Raw genomic sequence first — 20457 nt, forward strand, 5'->3', positions numbered from 1 at the left:
TCAATTTAGACAGTAATAAATGAAATAAAGCTGAAATAGTACAACGGTGAAAGAAACCATTAGTGATAAAAATCAGGGAATCAAAATAAAATTTTTGTGAAAAAGTTGCATTTTAAGATAAATGTTAAATAATGGAAGGGTATGAGTATATACAAACAGTTAAGTGCCTAGACACTTTAAATGGATGAAATAACAAAAACAAAGGCCTTGATTTGAGAATGTGTGGAACATAAATTTAAAAAAATATGTATTTTCACAAGCTTTATAGTAACTTCTTACACATACATACCCACCCATTATGTCAGTTCATGCAAGCATATTTTTCAGAAAATTCTGCCTCATTAAAAAAAAAGAAACATAAATTGGGGATGATGATACAAACCTGTAATCCCAGTACTTAAGATACTGAGACAGTATGATTGCTAGCCAGCCTGGGCAACTTGGCTAGACACTGCCTCAAAATAAAATAAAAAGGGTTGGGTATATCTCAGTGGTAGAACATTAGTGGGTAGGTAAAGGTAGGGAGAGATTAGGCCCCCAAAATCCTCAATGTTATTTTTTTCCTTAGCATATAAACAAATGGTAGTCAGCTTTAAAAGGAATTTTATATACTGAGACACATTTTTCTCAAAGTTTAACCAATTAAAATAAACTTTTTGAGTGTGTGTGTGTGTGTGTGTGTGTGTGTGTGTGTGTGTGTGTGTGTGTGTGTTGCATTGAACCCAGGGGCATTCTACCTACATCCTACATCCTACATCCCTAGCCAAATTTTTTTTTATTCTTTACTTTGAAACAGGGTCTCACTAAGTTGCAGAGGATCTCACTAAGTAGCTGAGGCTGGCCACAATCCCAGATTCTCCTGTTTTAGCCTCCCAAGTTCTTTTTTACAGTACTGGGTATCAACCCAGGGCATTATACCTCTGAGCTATACTCCCAGCCCTTTATTTTGAAACAGGGTCTCATTGAATACAGAGTGCCTCACTAAGTAGCTGAGGCTGGCCATGAACCTGCCATCCTCCTGTCTCATTAAGTTCTTATTAATTATTAGGTGCATGCCTATAACCTCAGTACTTGGAAGGCTCAGATGGAAGGATTGTAGGTTTGAGGCCAGCCTCAGCAACTTAGCTAGGCCTTTTTTCAAAACTAAAAATAAAAAGAGCTGGGGGGTGGGGGTATAGCTCAGAGGTAGAATACCTTATCTTCAATCCCCAGTACTACAGGGAGGAGTGGAGGAGAATCATTTTGTTATCAAATAAAGCAGTCTTCCCCCTTCAGTTCTAAAAAGGACTCCTTATAAAAGTACTTGGCAAAAGAGCCTGACAGCTACATTTCACACTAACAGGTTTCAACACTGTGTACAAATGATAATCTAGTTAATATTTTCCGAAGTTTCAACCCATGAGAACAAGAAAACTTCTACTGAGAACCTACCAAAGAGCTAAAGAAACAAGAACAAAACCATTAGCAATGACAACAAAATGAATAACTTCTGACTTCAGTTTTAGACCCCATTTTACAAGAACTCATTTCTCTAACACCAAAAAGCTTATTTCACCTGTAACTAAGTTCCACACAAAGAGATCAAAGCAAAGCAATTAAAACATTTATTCAGTGCATGTGGAATAAAAATGTATATATTCACAATGAAAGAAAAAAATTCAGATCAGAATGTTAAAGATGAGTGGAGGGCAGCTAAATGGTACAGCAAGCTTGCTTCCTGTGAGGGAAGACCTGGGTTCTATCCCAGCTCTGTGAAAACAAAAGTTTAAAGACTAATTATCTAAGAATAGAACTGCCTTGATCTCACTACTAATGTCATGAGTGCATAAGAAACTGTTACAACACAAATACAGTGGGAACTATGCTCACATTTATGTTTATTAAAAACTAACAAAATCTGTACAAACGATCTTAAATAATTTATCACTCTGAAATAATAAGCTTGAGAGGTATTATCACCCAGGATCCCCTCTTCCTCTGCCACAACCACGTCCTCTTCCTCTACCTGGATCTCGATCTCTTCCTGAAACCGCCTCCCTTTTCTTAGACTTCACCTTAGGTTCAACATCTACAAGAAGTGTATCCAGAAGTAAGCTGCCTTGTAGAATAAAATACTGGATGTAATTTCCTTGAATACTCAGTGTTTCCAGCTGCACTGTTTCTCTGTTTTTCAGGGTCATTTTCACAGCCTTCAGATGTGTATTCATGCTGACATCTACACCTGTAATTGTTCTATGGACCTGTGCTCCATTCTTCAATTCAATGGTTACAGTTTTATGACTCAATTTTACCAAAAATCTCATGAGCTTCATTCTGATGGTACTGCTGTCACCTATGAGTCTGAGAGTGCACAGACCTGACCACCAAAGATCAAGTGCTCCAGCAAAATGAAATATATTTCAAGAGCTGTATGTTTTAAACATAGAGAACCTATAGGAAATAGAGAGAGGAAAGTCATTATGATTTTATTTGTCAGCAGCTAATCAGTGATGGTGTTTAAACAGTGGAGTAATATGCTCAAGGCCAGGTGGTACTGTCAGTGTGCCAGCACTGTACAGGATGCACTGGAGGAAAAGAGACTGAATGAAGAGAGGGCCTTAGTAACATCTCCAAATGTTTGTGAAAATGTGGCAATTGCTTGAACTTAGAAATGAGTTACTTGTGGAAAGTTAAGATAGAAAAAGACATCAATGATGATAGGTATTTTTAACAGTAATGGACCTGAAAAAGAGTAGTACAATCATCAAAATTGAAAACATTGGAAGAAGATAAAAATTAGAGAAAATGAGCGGGGCATGGTGGCATATGCTTGTAATCCCAGCATTTGGGAGGCTGAGACAGGAGGATTGCAGTTTGAGGACAGCCTCAGTTACTACTTAGTGAGGCCCTTTGAAAGTCAGTGAGATACTGTTTCAAAATAAAGAATAAAAAATAGGGCTGGGGGTGTAGCTTGGAGGTAGAATGCCCCTGGGTTCCATTCCCAGTACCACAAAAAAAAGAAAGAAAAAATAGAGAAAATGAGTAGCTAGTTTTTTATATATTTTGCTACTAACATGAACATCCAGATGAAGATATATAACTGGTTTGAATCTTAAAAATAAGAGCAGAGCTGAAAGGAGATATCCACTCAAGAGCCATTTATGCCCAGAGCAGTGGTGCATGCCTATAATCACAACTACCTACGAAGCAAAGGAAGGAATATCACAAGTTTGAGGCTAGCCCCAGAAACTTAGTGAGACCCTTTTAAGGTCTGCATACCAAATTCTGTGCCAGAATACACAACTATATAAAGAGCCATGAAAAGATTAGCAAATTTTTAAAAATGTATCTAAAACATATAAAGAATTCCTCTATTTCAGCAAAACTACAAAGTAAAGACATGTTCACAAAAACTTTATGGAGTATATATTCCATGTTCATGGCTTGATGAATTAATATACTTAATTTCAATGTCATCTAAGCAAAAATTCCAGTCATGAACTTCTGGGAAGATGGCAACGGAACAAAACGGGGCTTATGAGCCCCGCTAACAACCAATCTCTATTACAACAAAATCAGCGCCTTTCATAGCCAGAAAACACCATCAGCAGAGAAACAAAAAATGTAATTTTAAGGGACAGAGAAAAAGAAGGCTGGAAAAACGAGACACCAGAAACCAGACCGCAGTGCTGCAGCCTGAGCCGCGGCGTGAAGCGGCGGGCGCCATTTTACCTTGCAGCACCAGGCTCCAGAGAGGAAGGGAACTCATAATGGAGCTCAGAAACCAGAGAGGAGATACGCCAGCCTCATGCCCAAGAATGCGGCAGCAGCGCCTTACTGCTGGCGGCAGTGGCGAGTTCACCGGACGGCACCAGACCAACGCATTCAACAGAACCACCAAGCTCCAGAGAGGAGCGGCGGACAGCGAGCCGAGGTGAGCCGCTGCGGAATAGCTGGGTGGGATTCGGCAGATTTCTCGGTGCAGGGAGCATTTAAAGCTCCCAGGGGCTGGGCTCAGCACACCCTGCAGGGACTCAGAGTGGAGTTCAAAAACAGAAAAGAAATACGCCAGCCTCACGGCCGAGGGCGCAGCAGTGGCGCTATATTGCTACCGGCGGCAGCAGCAGCGAATTCACTGAGTCCACAACAGCTCCATCTGCGCACTCAACAGTGAGTCAAATTGGGGCCCCTAGAGGAGAAATCCCAGTACTGTACTCCCAGGGACTTGACCCAGTGGGGGAGTGGTGGTGGCAGAGATATTACACCATAGGAGAACACCCAACCCAGCACCCCCCATGGTCTAAAGCAGCCTCAATTGACTCCCAGGGTCTGAGACTCTGAGATACAACCCAGTAAAGGAGTAGTGGGAACTGAGATACCATAGACTCGAGATCCACAGCACCTTAAGTGAAGTCGTAGTGACCCAGGGAAGAACCCAGAGAAGGCACAAACTTCCGAAATCATGGGAAAGAGGAATAACAATGGAGCAATGAATGCCCACAACCCCACAACATCAGAACCTGATAAAACAGAAATTCAGAGATTTATAGAAGATCAAATCAGGAAAATAACTGTAGAAATAATAGAGGTGTTTCGAAAAGAATTCAGAGAGAGCCAAAGAGAGATAAAGGATGCAATTAATGAAGTAAAGGCCTCAATTCAAAGTACAAACAACCGATTAGACCACATGGAGAACAGAATCTCGCTCTTAGAAGATGATCATTCCAAAAATGAACGCATAGTTTCTAATCTAGAAAAAAAAATCTGACAGCAGGAATCTGACATTGAAGAAATATGGGCCCATTTTAAGAGAGCTAACCTAAGAATAATTGGAATAGAGGAGAGAAAAGAAGGTGAAACCAAAGGGATTAACAATCTTTTCAAGAAAATAATAGCAGAAAATTTTCCAAACATAGAGCAAGAGGTCGATACACAGGTCCAGGAAACTTATAGAACTCCCTTTAGACAGGATCAGAGAAGAGGATCCCCACGCCACATAATTGTCAAAATGACCACTGTGGAAGCCAAGCAGAGAATCTTAAAGGCAACAAAAACAAAGAGCCAAGTGACATTCAGAGGCAAGCCAATTAGAATCACTCCAGACTTCCCAAACCAAGTCATGAGAGCCAGAAGGGCTTGGAGTAACATATTCCAAACTCGGAAAGAAAACAACTTCCAGCCAAAAATTTCCTACCCAGCAAAACTTTCTATCAAATTAGATGGGGAAATAAGAAGCTTCCACGACAAACAGAAACTGAAGGAATTTATGTCTTCAAAACCAGCGCTAGAGAAAATACTCAAAGAGATTAACTACAAAGAAGAAATAGGTAACACACACCAGAACCAGAGAAACAAGATTTTCCATCCAACAGACAACTAAGATTGGTTATCTATGGAGATTCATTATTTATGTTAGTCTTTTACCTATCTCTAAAGGGTATTGTTTGCTTTTATTGTTGCTAATTTTTGGGATTTCTAGTTGGAATATTAATATACCTTCAGATATAGCATTTGGAAATATTTTATCCCATTCTATCAGTAACTTTTAACTCTGTTTACATTGTCTTTGGATATACAATATTTTTTTTATTTTTTAGGGAGTTTGTATACTCTTCTGTTGCCTGTGCCATTGAAATCATATCCAAGAAATCACTGCCAATTTCAATGTTGTGAGGTTTTATGACCCAGATTTTCTTCTAAAAGTTTATAGTCTTAAGATTTATACTTAGGTCTTTTATCTATTTTGAGTTAATATTTGTATATATGTTAGGTAAGGGTCCAATTTTATTCTTTTTCATGTAATTATTAATTTTCAACAATATTTAGTTAAAAGATTATTATTTCCTCCACCAAATGTTCGTGGAAACCTTGTCAAAAATAACTTGACAATATATGGAAGAATTTATCTCTAGGCTTTTATTTAACTCCAATGGTTTATATATCTGCCTCTGGAACAGTACTACACTGTTTCAATTATTGTAGCTTTATAGGGTTTGAAATCAGAAAATATACATCTTCTAGGTTGTTCTTCTTTGAGATTGTTTAGGGTATCTAGAGTCCATATTTCATATCAGGATAGATTTTTTATGAAAAATAAATAAATAAATGTATGATAGCTTCACCTAAAACAAAGAAAAGAAAAAAATATTCTCTGGTAAGAAAGAAAGCAAAAAGAAATATTGAACTGTTATCTTTTAGTCATCAAAAGCTTGGTATCAGACAAATGAAACTGTTTTGTGAGATTATCATCGTTAATATTGGATAAATTGCTATAAAACTAGATGTCAACCACTAAGCCAAGCATGGGAAGGAGGGATGGGGAGGGAATGGGGTGGGGATTGGGTAGGTGCTAACTGGGCGATGTGTGCATGTATGTCTACAGAAGTATTTTCTTTATACCACTATGATGTATGAATACATTACACCAATAAAAAATAAAATTAAATTAAATTTTAAAAAAAAGAAAGTTTGTTTCAAAGAGAAAAAGATCCCAGTACCAAAAAATACAAAACATAACAAAAGAACAAAGAGAAAAAAGTTTAAATATGAAGAAAGTCCAGTTTATCATTTCTTTTCTTTCATGGTTTGTATTTTTTTTTATATTTAAATTCTTTTGAGCCCGGCCTGGTGGCACACACTTGTAATCCCAGCATTTGGGAGGCTGAGATCGGAGGATTGCAGTTCGCAGACAGCCTCAGATAATTAGGCCCTTTGCAACTCAGTGAGACCCGGTTTCCAAATAAAGAATAAAAAAGAGGGCTGGGGGTGTAGCTCGGAAGTAGAATGTCCCTGGGTTCCATCCACAGTACCGCAAAAAATAAATAAATAAATAAGTAAATAAATAAATAAATAAATAAATAAATTCTTTTGGCCTAGCCCTAAGTCAGAAGAATTTTCTTCCACATATTCTTTTAGAGTTTTTAATAACATTTTTATATTAATGGTTGCAATTCATTTAACATTAATCTTTATTTGGTAAGAATAATGGCAAAGATTCCATGGCAAATGGCCATGGTATTTGCCTTGAGATATTGTTATTTTGGTGTCATGATCAATTGATCTGTATACTGTGTGTGGACCTATTTTGAAACTACAATTTGGTTACATTGATTTGTGTGTCTATGTTTAAGCAGCTATTACCCTTCTTTTGGTTACTGTACTTTTATTATAAATTACATAGTAGAAGTCTTCTTTCTTCTTTTTCAAAACTTTTGACTATTTTAGGCCCATTGCCTTTACATAGAAATTATAGGATCAGCTGAACAATACCTAAAAGTGGCCTGCTGGGATTCTGATTGGGGTTGCATTAAATCTATAGATCATTTGAATAAAATTACTATCTTTGGGATTTTAATCTATGAGCTCTCTATTAATAGAGATATGATCATTCCAAAAATGAACGCATAGTTTCTAATTTAGAAAAAAAAATCCGACAGCAGGAATCTGACATTGAAGAAATATGGGCCCATTTTAAGAGAGCTAACCTAAGAATAATTGGAATAGAGGAGAGAAAAGAAGGTGAAACCAAAGGGATTAACAATCTCTATTAATTCTCTATTAATTTCTATCTCTATTAATTTCTCTTTGCAATTGTATAATTTTAGTGTAGTTTTTAACTTGTAAAATAAAATTGTTATTAAATTTAAACTCACTGGTTTTAATGCTATTGTAAATCTTTTTGAATTTTCAGTTTCCAGTATATTGCTGCTAGTGTATAGAATCTGGTTCATTTTTTATGTGACCTTTCATCCTGTGACCTTGCTCAACCTATTAGTGAATTCTAGTTGCCTTTTTGTAATTCCTTAGTATATTTCACATGGAGGATCATGATGCTGCAAATAAAGATGATTTTACAGCTTTAAAAAAAATTCCAGTCATAATTTTTACCATTCTTTTAAATCTTTTCAAATTCTTTGTCTTCAATCACAATTACAAGTATACTCATTCTTCCTCCTTTACTGTAAGTCATTTGATATGAATTTCCTGTCTACTTCTTAAATCCCTAAAATAATGCCTCATATGATAGGAACTTAAAGAAATACATATTGAATAAAGAGGAGTAAAGAGACTATAAAGATACATTGACCATTTTCCATGATTGGACCTAGGAAGAGTTCTTAAAATAGCTGCATAAACTGGCATGTCAAGACTGACAATTTTCTCATTTCTTTTTACCATAGTTTTTGCTTTGTTCGTTCGTTTGTTTGTTTGGTTTGATTTTGTGGTACTGGGGATTAAACCCAGGGGCATTCTACCGCTGAGCTATTTCCCTAGCCCTATTTTATTTTTTAGTTTGAAAGAAGACCTCACTAAGCAATTGAATGCCTTGCTAAGTTTCTGTGGCTGACCTCACACCTACAATTCTCTTGTCTCAGCCTCCCAAGTACTGGGATTATAGGTGTGCACCAATGTGCCTCGCTTCCTATAATTTTTCATATTAGAACCAACTACATTCTAGTATAGCTGAAATTCTAGTAAAGAATTGGTGTAATTATCATATATGTCACTGAATTTTAAGAGAACTATTTCATTATTTCATATTGCTTGGTAATCAATCATATACCAATTCTTCTTGTAATAAAAGCTTTTAGAAAATTGCCATATATCATAATTTTTAAAAATCTTATATACAGGCCAGACCCCTGGAGAAACCAGGCCCAGTAAGACGCTGGATTCTGGGCGGGGGTCGCGGGCGGGGCACGCCAGATGGGGCCCGGGTCGCGGGACTCTGGGCCCCGGGCCGAACTGCGCGTAGCACGCCAGACCCCTGGAGAAACCGGACCCAGTAAGACGCTGGGTTCTGGGCGGGGGTCGCGGGCTGGGCACGCCAGATGGGGCCCGGGTCGCGGGATCTGGGCCCCAGGCCGAACTGCGAGTAGCACGCCAGACCCCTGGAGAAACCAGGCCCAGTAAGACGCTGGGTTCTGGGCAGGGGTCGCGCGCGGCGCACAAAAGCCGGGGCCCGGGTCGTGGGACCCTGGGCCCAGGGCCGAACTGCGCGTAGCACGCCACACCCCTGGAGAAACCGGGCCCAGAACAGAAAAAGATAAAGAAAAATATCGGAGAGGTGGTAAGAAAGCCGTTATGGATGCCAGGACACTGGAGATGCAGACAAAACTTATCTAAATGCACTGGAACTTATGGAAAAATTCGCCGTGAAAGAGGACTGCTATTTCTCTATATTGTTAAGAATCTCAGACATCACATATAAAGAGAGAGTTTAGCGGAGACCAAGGAGAAACGCGGTGTTGAAAGAGTTCTCCGCGATGGTGGTGGAGACTCGTATTCAGGAGAAGCAGAAACCGGATCTTACCAACTTTATTTTTTTGGAGAAATTACACCAAATGTCGAATGCTACCATCACACATGCTTAGGAACACTGGACAACATTCAGAGTGGAAAAAGAGCCTGGGAAGGATTTGAAACGGTGGAGGCAGTGGCAATGCCAGTGGCCAATATTCGGGGGAGGCAGAGATCTGATTCATTACAACTGGAACCTTTGAAATAATAACCACAGAGACAGTGATCAGAACCTGCTGAGGGGTTAGGCAGGCGCCGGGGCCAGTGGCCGACATCGGAGCTTGCTGTGAGGCAAGGCCACTACTGAGGCCTCCATGGCCGGGATTGGAACCTGCAGAGGGGTTAGACCGATGCTGGGGCCAGCGAGGCCGGCATTGGAGCCTGCCATGATGCAAGGCTTGTGTTAGGGCCTCCGAGGTCGGGTCCGGAACTTGCTGAGGGGTTAGGCCGGTGCTGGGGTCAGCGAGGCCGGCATCGGAGCCTGCCGTGAGGCAAGGCCAGTGTTGGGCCCCCGAGGACGGGACTGGAGCCTGCTGAGGGGTTAGGCCGGTGCTGGGGCCAGCGAGGCTGGCATCAGAGCCTGCCATGAGGCAAGGCCAGTACTTGGGCCTCCGAGGCCAGGATAAGAGCCTGCCGAGGGGTTAGGCCGGTGCTGGGGCCGGTGAGGCCGGCATCGGAGCCTGCCTTGAGTCATGACCAGTGCTGGGGCCTCGGAGGCCAGGATCGGAGCCTGCCGAGGGCTTAGGCTGGTGCTGGGGCCAGCGAGGCCGGCATCGGAGCCTGCCTTGAGGCAAGGCCGGTACTGGGGCCTCGAGGCCAGGATAAGAGCCTGCCTAGGGGTTAGGCCGGTGCTGGGGCCAGCGAGGCCGGCATCGGAGCCTGCCGTGAGGAAAGGCCGGTACTGGGGCCTCCGAGGCCAGGATAAGAGCCTGCCGAGGGGTTAGGCCGGTGCTGGGGCCAGCGAGGCCGGCATCGGAGCCTGCCTTGAGGCATGACCAGTGCTGGGGCCTCTGAGGCCGGGATCGGAGCCTGCCGGGGGGTTAGGCCGGTGCTGGGGCCAGTGAGGCCGGCATCGGAGCCTGCCTTGATGCATGACCAGTGCTGGGGCCTCCAAATCCGGGATCGGAGCCTGCCAAGGGGTTAGGCCGGTGCTGGGGCCAGCGAAGCCGGCAACGGAGCCTGCCTTGAGGCAAGGCCGGTACTGGGGCCTCTGAGGCCGGGATCGGAGCCTGCCGAGGGGTTAGGCCGCTGCTGGTGCCAGTGAGGCCAGCATCGGAGCCTGCCGTGAGGCAAGGCCGGTACTGGGGCCTCCGAGGCCAGGATAAGAGCCTGCCGAGGGGTTAGGCCGGTGCTGGGGCCAGCGAGGCCGGCATCGGAGCCTGCCTTGAGGCAAGGCCGGTACTGGGGCCTCGAGGCCAGGACAAGAGCCTGCCGAGGGGTTACGCCGGTGCTGGGGCCAGCGAGGCCGGCATCGGAGCCTGCCGTGAGGCAAGGCCGGTACTGGGGCCTCCGAGGCCAGGATAAGAGCCTGCCGAGGGGTTAGGCCGGTGCTGGGGCCAGCGAGGCCGGCATCGGAGCCTGCCTTGAGGCATGACCAGTGCTGGGGCCTCCGAGGCCGGGATCGGAGCCTGCCGGGGGTTTAGGCCGGTGCTGGGGCCAGTGAGGCCGGCATCGGAGCCTGCCTTGAGGCAAGGCAGGTACTGGGGCCTCTGAGGCCAGGATAAGAGCCTGTCGAGGGGTTAGGCCGGTGCTGCGGCCAGTGAGGCCAGCATCGGAGCCTGCCGTGAGGCATTAACAGTGTTGGGGCCTCCGAGGCCGGGATCGGAGCCTGCCGAGGGGTTAGGCTGGTGCTGGGGCCAGTGAGGCCGGCATCGGAGCCTGCCTTGAGGCAAGGCCGGTACTGGGGCCTCCAAATCCGTGATCGGAGCCTGCCAAGGGGTTAGGCCGGTGCTGGGGCCAGTGAGGCCGGCATCGGAGCCTGCCTTGAGGCATGACCAGTGCTGGGGCCTCCGAGGCCGGGATTGGAATCCTGCCACGGGGTTAGACCGGTGCAGGGGCCAATGGCCAGCATCGGAGCCTGGCGTGAGGCAAGTTCACTCCTGCGGCCTACAAGGTCGGGACCAAAGCCAGCTTAGGGGTTAGACCGGTTCAGGGGCCAGCGAGACCAGAACTGGGGCCTCCCATGAGGCAAGGCTGCTGCTTGAGCCAGCGAGGTCTGGATCAGTCCACTGAGTAGCCAGGCCACTACTGGGACCATCAAGAGTGGGATTGGTACTTGCAACGCAGCATGCACAGAGAAATATTGCAGAAAATATAAATCAGACGCTTCTCTTAATCAGCAATAACTAGGAGGTAAAGGGCAACAGGAAGAGGTTGAGCTATAGAAAGGGCCCTATAGTGAAGCAACTAATGTGACCAATCAGAGGGTATGTAATACTGGAGGACGGAGCCTCTTTAAAACGCAGGAGGTACATAAACAAATGTATCAAAGTAAATCACCAAAGAAGTGTGGGATGGAGGGAGGGGGAGAGGAGGGGATGGGGGCTGGAGGAGGGCTAATTGGATGATGTGTGCTTGTATATCCTCTCAAGTCTTGTACTCCAATGTGATTGATATATGACTACAATGCACCAATTTTAAAAAAATAAATTAATTTTAAAAAATAAAAAAAAAATCTTATATACATATATATTTCTGCTCCTTACCCTTTCCATAAAAGAATCCTGCACACCTCTATTTTGCTTCTCAATTTCATGCCAATTTAGAAGCATGCATGTCTTTTTAAATATCATATGAATCAGGCAATGCATCTGGCAGGTTACTAGCTTTTATAATGCCCAAATAGTTCCTCAATAGAAATAGAATCAGGAAATTCACCGTAATTATTCAATGGTATGAAAATTATATCTACTCTAAGAATGTCTGAAATTCTCAGAAGATGTATGAGCCCAGAGACTCATAAAATATTAGCATTCAAAATTGACCTCAGTAATTAGATGAGGACAGAGTGAGGTTAAGTGACTTGACTTCCTTACCATCACAAAGAAGTTGGAGAAGAAAATATAGAAGACTCAGTTAGTCAATTAATCAGCTATTAACTGTCTGTTTCTACCTGTTTGTTCTTATCATTGTGCCATTATTCATGGTAGGGTAAATTTGAACAATCATACAGATGAGCTGGACTGGCATAGGACTGAGGTCAGTAATATATTCCTTCCTTTTACAAATTTTTCTCCAGTGGAATATCAGTTCCTCACTTTTTAAATGTGTTATCTTGTAAGAATTAGTCAACTTCTGAAGCTTGTAACACAACAAACACATGGGAGATACCATCTATTCATAAAGCTGTTGGAAAAGTTAAAGACAAATGTAATCCTGTCTAATGACCAAGCCATTGCTGATGAAAAGGAATTTTTCTTCATTGTTCTCTTGAAGACAATATAGTTTCCTAATAGCCAAACATTCTATTCTATAAAAAAAAGGAAAAATAACTCTGAACCTAACATTTTCCTTGACCATTTTTCAAAAACCTTCCTACATTATTTAATACATATAAACATTTTAATATAAAATAAATGATATATGATACAAATAATACAGTGTATAAGCATAGATATGTCTATAAAAGGAAATTATACTTAACTATATAAATACCGGATAAGTCATTTATGTAAATACTTACTTTGGGATTATATATCATTCTGAAAAATAACTGTATCACCTAAAATTTGACATGTTAATTTTACTACAAATGCATTATACTCAAAGGAAGGGTATTGTAGAAAGATCACTAGAGCAGTAGTCAGGAAATGTTGTCCCCGACTCTGGCTCTGCTGTCTTACATCTTAGGGTATGCCACATAATCTCCACAGTTCTCCTTTTCCTAACCTGCACTCTTAGAAGATGGAGCCAGTTGACTTTTGAGGTCCTTTGGCCACAGAAGTAAAAAAAGTCTATTTCTTGATTCTTGTGCAGGTGCTCAGTCTTCCTGATTTTTTCTCCATCTTCATATTTTCTTACCCCTCCTCCCAAATACCAAGAGCCTTACCAGATCTCACACATTTGTTCTGGACTCCAATTTCTTTTACTCATACAAGAAAACTGCTACCACTATTTTTAAAAATTAAACCCTTGCACATGTGCAGTGGATTCCAATTTATTTTACCTACTCAAGGAAATTGTTATAGCAATTTTCCCAAAGCTGCCTAAGTGTTTCCTGCTCTCTGAATATTTCTCATCTACATTTAAAAGGATACTATAATTCCTCTCCCATCCTGCACTGTTGACATACATAATTTCCCAGTTCCTGAAAATATTTGCCATGTATTATAGCCCTTTAATAATAAATTTCTTCTATTTCCCTGCTTCCTCCATGCTAAGACTTGACCCTGAACGATGAGAAAATGTGTAGGCAGATATGAAGGGGGCAAGTATCATCTTGAAAGACAGCAAGTGAAGCAGCTTTCAGGCAATAGGAGATGCCAGAGAAAGAAGGCTATTTCTGCCAACCTCCCAGGTTCCCAGAAACCTGGTTGCAGCAATAATAGCAATGCTATAAGCAGCTGGAATTATCACCATCACAATCAGCATCAGCAGTGAGTTCTTTATTTTCCCTAACCAGAGAATGATCAAATTTCAGGTTTTTGTTTTAGTTCTCTATTTCCTATGGCCATCTCTGTCACCAACTGCTTCAAATTGGACTTCCAAGTCAAGAATTTCATTGCAAGTAATTTCCTTCAGAGAAACACTAGGAAACATGTTAAGGGATTAAAGGATTGTGAAAGGGAATAACAGAAATGTCAATAAAAAGAATATTAAAGAATAAGGTACCATAGTGGCAACTCATATTCTCTAAGAAATCAGGGTCTCCTTGGAATTGTCTTGCCAAAAGACAAGGAAGTTCAGAATTTTACCCACAAACTCCTGACCCTCATTGTTCTTTTGGGGTGCTACAAGAAGAGTTAAATCTCTTCTCTAGGCTGGGCGTGGTAGAGCATGCTTGTAATCCCTGCACTTGGGAGGCTGAGGCAGGAGGATCACACAGATTCGAAGCCAGCCTCAGCTACTTAATGAGGCTCTCAGGAACTTTGTGAGACCCTGTTTCCAAATAAAGTATAAAATAGGTCTGAAAGTATAGCCTGGAGGTAGAAAGCCTTTGGGTTCCACCCCAGTACCACCAAAAAAAAAAAAAAAAAAAATCTCTTCTCTAATCAGGCATACTATATATTCACAGACCAATAATACTCCTTCAGCCAGTTAAGCAGGAATAATGGGTTTTTATAGTCCATATCAGGCAGGTTCAGGTCAACCAAAGAAATATAGGTGGGACATTACAGCCTCTGCTACACTATATACTGAAAATACACCTTTCCTTCCTTAAATAGAAGGTGCCAGTTATATTTTTAATAAAATATATTCACAAATTATCCTTTTTATGTGTCTATCCATACCCTACCTAAAATTTTTGCTTTGTTCTACCAGTACTATGCATTTCATAGAATGGTAAAGACAGTGATGTGCAAACACTAAAAGCACATTATTCATATTTATTTTATTTTATTGTGGTGTTGGGGATTGAGCCCAGAAACATTCTACCCTTTAGCTACACCCCCAGCCTTATTTTTTTTTTAATTTGGAAATAGGGTTTTGATAAGTTGTTGAGAAAGTTGCTGAGGCTAGCTTGTGTTTTATTTTAAATAATGAAGGTAAGCTGGGCATAGTGGCACATGCTTGTAATCCCCGGACTTGGGAGGCGGGGACAGGAAGATCACGCAGGTTGGAAGCCAGCCGCGCTGGCTTAAGAGACCCTGTTTCCAAATAAAAATATAAAATAGGTCTGGGAGTATAGCCCTAAGGTAGAAGGGCTTCCAGGAACGCCAGTACCACCAAATAAATAAAAACATAAATAAATAAATAAATAAATAAATAAATAAATAAATAAATACATAATCAAGTAAGTACTTAGCAAAGCTAGAGTTGAAGAGAAATAGGTATCTTCAAAAATAGCTAGTAGGGGAACAGAGGAAGATGGCAACAGAGTAAAACAGCTTCTATGAATACTGCTGACACTATCTCCATAGCGTCAAAAATAACACCTTATAGAGACAGAAAATACTATCAATAGAGAAATAAAAGCTATAAATACAAGAGACAGAAAAAAAGAAGACTACAACAACCAATGAAACAGAAAAGAAAATGACCTGTTGTGGTGGCAGTGGCCACTATGCCAACACCATCTTGACTCACAGAATCAGCTTCTTTCAGCAAAGGAGCTGAAGTAAACAGTTGCAGTACAGTCGGATGTAATCCAGCAGTTCTTTCAGGGAGAAGATGAGCTAAAATTTTCAGCAGCCAAGCCCATCACGGGCTCCAGGGATTCAGAGTGGAGCTCAAAACCAGACAGATATATGCCAGCCTCATGGGAAAGGGTGTGGCAGTGATGCCATATTGCCAGCAGAGGTGGCGAGTTCACCACACCCAGGAAAACTCCAGCCCTACGTCACTATAATCATAAGTGAAATTGTGGCCCCTAGAGGAGAAACCTCAGTGTTGTACCCTCAGGGACTCAACCAGCTTTGATAAACTCCCTGAGTCTGAGAACTATTGGTTCAACACAGTGCAGGAGTAAGGGTGGCAGAAATTACTATATCCTAGTTGCAGTTCCCTGAAGGAAAGGCCCCAGCACGGCGCTCTCAGAGTCTGGCACAGCTACAACTAACTCCCTGGGTCTGAGACTTTGCAATACAACTCAGGGAAGGAGTGGTTGCAGCAGAGATTACCACACCCCCCAGATATACAGAGCACAATAAGTGAAGTACTGGTGAACCAGAGAAGAACCCAGAAAAGGTGGGAGTGGGATCTGCTGTTGATCATATCAGAAGCTCAGACAGACTCAGGCTCAGATCAGTGGAATATATGGGGGGAGTCTTACACTTAACTCTAAACCCAATGAATCAGATTGCCGGGAGCTCCACAGACACCCCAATTATGGTGAACAGGAAGGAGTCAGACTATCCCAACCCTAGCTGTGTAGAACTGAGAATCTTGCATTGAGTTTGGTCTCAGAGGCATATGCTACCAACTGAGGCAGGGAGAGAACTAGACTCCAAATCTGTGGAAAATTTGGAGGGTGACATTCACTCAATATTAAATTCAACCCCATTGATATCGACCATCTGCATAGACTGAGAAGACTCAGAGAACCAGATTCACAGAGGGAAAGGTACTGGTAGCACTCAGTATCTACACAGAGAGAGACTGCTAAAATTACTTGTAGAGTCGCATCAATATGTTGTTGGGATTGTTTGGGGTTTTTTCGTTCCTTTTTTGTGTGTGTATACCTGATTGCTGTTTTGTTTTTTGTTTTTTTCTTTTTTTAGAGGGGGTTAGTGGGGCTTTTTGTGTCTTTTTTTGTTTTGTTTTGGTTTGGTTTTATGATATTTGTTTTGCTTTGTTTTTATTGTCTTTTAATCCTCATACCAAATACTCTCCCAAGCTTCTTCCCTTGTACAAATATCTCCTCTATCCCTCTTCTATCTTTTCTCTTCTTTTTTTTTAATCACTCCCGAGTCCTATATTAAATCCAATTCATATCACTATACCAGAAACTCTACATTGGTTAGTAGAATTCTACTACATTGGTACTATCTCTAACCTCTAGTATATAGCACCTTAACAAACACATATACTATTCAATCCTATGAGACCTTACCCTATTCTTTCATTTACTCCTTCACTTCCCTCCTTACTCAACCTTCACTGTTGAAAACAACTTGCCCTTGAATATGCCAGCTGACACCTAGAGACCAAAAGAAACCTACCAAAAGCAACAGGTACAAACTTCTGAAATCATGGGAAAGAGGAACAACATCGGAGCAAAGAGCTCTCACAACCCCACAATAACAGAACCTGATAATACAGAAATGCAGAGATTTCCAGAAGATCAAATCAGAAATGTAACTATAGAAATAATTCAATATTTTAGAAAAGAACTTAGAGAGAGTCTGAAAGAAATAAAGGATACAATCATTGAAGTAAAGGCATCAATTCAAACTATAAACAATTTATTAGACCACATGGAAAATAGAATTTCACTCCTAGAAGAGGATCACTCCAAAAATGAATGCATAGTTTATAACATAAAAGAAACAATTCTTCAACAGGAATTGGATATTGAAGAAATACAGGACTATCTTAAGAGAGCTAACCTAAGAATTATCAGTATAGAGGAGGGAAAAGAAGGTGAAACCAAAGGGATCAACAATCTCTTCAAAGAAGTAATAGCAGAAAATTTTCTAAACATAGAGCAAGAGGTCAATTCACAGGTTCAGAAAACTTACAGAATTCCCTTTAGACAAGATCGAGAAAAGGTTCCCCACATCACATAATATTCAAATAACCAATGTAGAAGCCAAGGAGAGAATCTTAAAGGCAACAAAAACAAAAGGCCAAGTGACATTCAGAGGAAAACCAATTAGACTCATTCCAGACTTCCCAAACCAAGTCATAAAAGCCAGAAGGGCCTAAAGTAACATATTCCAAAGTCTGAAAGAAAACAACTTTCAGCCAAAATACCCAGAAAAACTATCTTTCAAATTATATGGGTAAATAAGAAGCTTCCATGACAAAGAGAAGCTGAAGGAATTTATGTCTTGAAAACCAGCACTAGAGAAAATACTCAAAGAGATTAACTATAAAGAAGAAATAAGTAATACACACCAGAACCAGAGAAACAAGAACTTCCATCCATCAGACAACTAAGCAAAAAAGAACAAACAGTATTTCAAACTGAAATAAAATCTTAACATATTAGGAATTAAAAATCATCTCTCAATAACCACACTGAATGTAAATAGCCTCAATTCCCAAATAAAAAGACATAAATTGGGAAAATGGATTAAAAAACAAAACCCATCTATTTGCTGCTTGCAAGAAACACACCTTACAATAAAGATAGAAACAAACTTAAGGTAAAGGGCTGGAGCAAGGTAATCCATGTGAATGGAACTTGAAGACAAGCAGAAGTAGCAACTATGATACAGACAAGTTAGACTTCAAGCCAAATCTTATTAGAAGAGAAAAAGAAGGTCATTTTTTTATTGATACAAGAAACAATTCAACAAGAGGAAATAACAATAACCAACATTTATGCCCCAAACATAGGTGCAACTACCTTCATAAAACAAACTCTATATGACATTAAAACACACATAAATCCCAATACAATAATACTGGGAGACTTCAAAACCCCTCTCATATCATTAGATTGATCTTCTAGACAAAAGGACAGTAAAGATGCCTCAGAACTAAAGAACACCATTAATCAAATGGACATGTTTAACACATATAGAATAATTCACCCAACTACAGCAGAGTTCACATTTTTCTCAGCTGTTCAAGGAACCTTCTCCAAAATTGATCACATCCTGTGCCAGAAAGTGAACACTAGCAAATTAAAAAAATTTGATATACTTCCTTGTGCCATTTTAGACCATAATGGAATGAAATTAGAAATCAACTATAAAAAGACCCAAAGAAACCACATGAACATGTGAAGGCTGAAAAACCACACTTCTGAATGAAGAGTGGGTCATAGAAGATGTAAGAAATGAAATAAAGAAATTTCTAGAAACAAATGAAATAAAGATACAACATATCAAAACCTCTGGGACACTTTGAAGGCAGTATTAAGAGGAAATTTTATAGCACTGAATACTAACAAAAGAAAAAAAGAAAATTATCAAATAAATAACCTAATGTCATAACACAAAGCCCTTGAAAAAAGGAACAATGTAACTTTAAAGCCAGTAGAAGACAGGAAATTATTAAAATCACAGAAGAAATTAATGAAGTAGAGAATAAAAATCAATACAGAAAATCAACAAAACCAAAATCTGGTTTCTTGAAAAAATTAACAAGATAGACAAACCACTAGCCAAATAACTAAAAAAATGAGAGAATAAACCCAAATTATAAAGATAAGAGAGAAAAAGGAGATATTACTACTGACACTGTAGAAATTCAGAGGATTATCAGAAAATACTTTGAAAAACTATACTCCAACAAAATGGAAAATCTGGAGGAAATTGACAACTTTCTAGATAAATAAAACCTTCCTAAACTGAGTCAAGAAGATATAAAACACTTAAACCAACCAATAACAATCAAAGAGATTGAAACAGCAATAAAGAGTCTACCATCAAAGAAAATCCCAGGACCAGATGGTTTCCCAAGTGAATTCTATAAAACCATTATAGAAGAGCTAATGCCAATACTCCTTGATCTATTTCGCAAAATAGAAAAAAATGGAACTCTCCCAAATACATTCTATAAAGCCAACATCACATTAATACCAAAATCAAATAAAGACAGTTCAGTGAAGGAGAACTACTATACCTAGAAGACCCAAAAACTCAACCAAAAGACTTATAGAAATGATCAACAAATTCAGCAAAGTGTCTGGATACAAAATCAATCTTAAAAAATCAGAAGCTTTTCTGAACACCAACCATAAATCCACTGAAAATGAAATTCAGAAAACACTTCCACTCAGGATCTCTCACAAAAAAAATAAAATACTTAGGAATAAACTTAACCAAGGAGATAAAAGATCTCTACAAAGAAAATTATAAAACATTACAAAAAGGAATTAAAGAAGATATTGGATGATGGAAAGATCTGCCATGCTCGTGGATAGGCAGAATAAATATCATTAAAATAGCCATCCTTCCAAAAATGATCTACAGATTCTATGCAATGTCCATTAAATTACTAAGATCATTACTCACAGACATAGAAAAATCAGTCCTTAAATTTATTTGGAACAACAAAAAGCCCAGAATAGTCAAAGTAGTTCTCAGCAACAAAAACCATGCAGGAAGAATTATAATACCTGATTTTAACTATACTATTAGACATAGTAATAAAAACAGCATGGTACTGGCACAAAAACAGATACATAGAACAATGGAGCAGAATAGAAGACCCAGAAACAAGTCCACACACAGCCAATTGATTTTTGACAAAGATGCCAAAAACATACACTGGAAAAAATATAGCCTGTTCAACAAATGGTGTTGGCAAAACTGGTTAGCCATATGGAGAAAACTGGAAATTAATCCCACTTTCTCACACTGCACAAGAGTCAATTCAAGATGGATCAAAGACTTGGAAATTAGA

General features: G+C 40.4%; 1 protein-coding gene across 1 annotated transcript; it reads right to left on the bottom strand.

Moving 5' to 3' along the window:
- Positions 1-1955: 1955 nt before the first annotated feature.
- LOC308264087 (small nuclear ribonucleoprotein Sm D1-like) lies at positions 1956-2312 on the bottom strand (the record flags this gene model as incomplete). The annotated part of the gene is made up of 1 exon (XM_080697223.1): positions 1956-2312. The coding sequence occupies one exon, from the start codon at positions 2310-2312 to the stop codon at positions 1956-1958; it is 357 nt and encodes a 118-aa protein (XP_080553349.1).
- Between the last annotated feature and the right edge of the window lie 18145 nt (positions 2313-20457).

This window comes from Muscardinus avellanarius (assembly GCF_963383645.1).
Source record: "Muscardinus avellanarius genome assembly, chromosome: 6".
NCBI lineage: Eukaryota > Metazoa > Chordata > Mammalia > Rodentia > Gliridae > Muscardinus > Muscardinus avellanarius.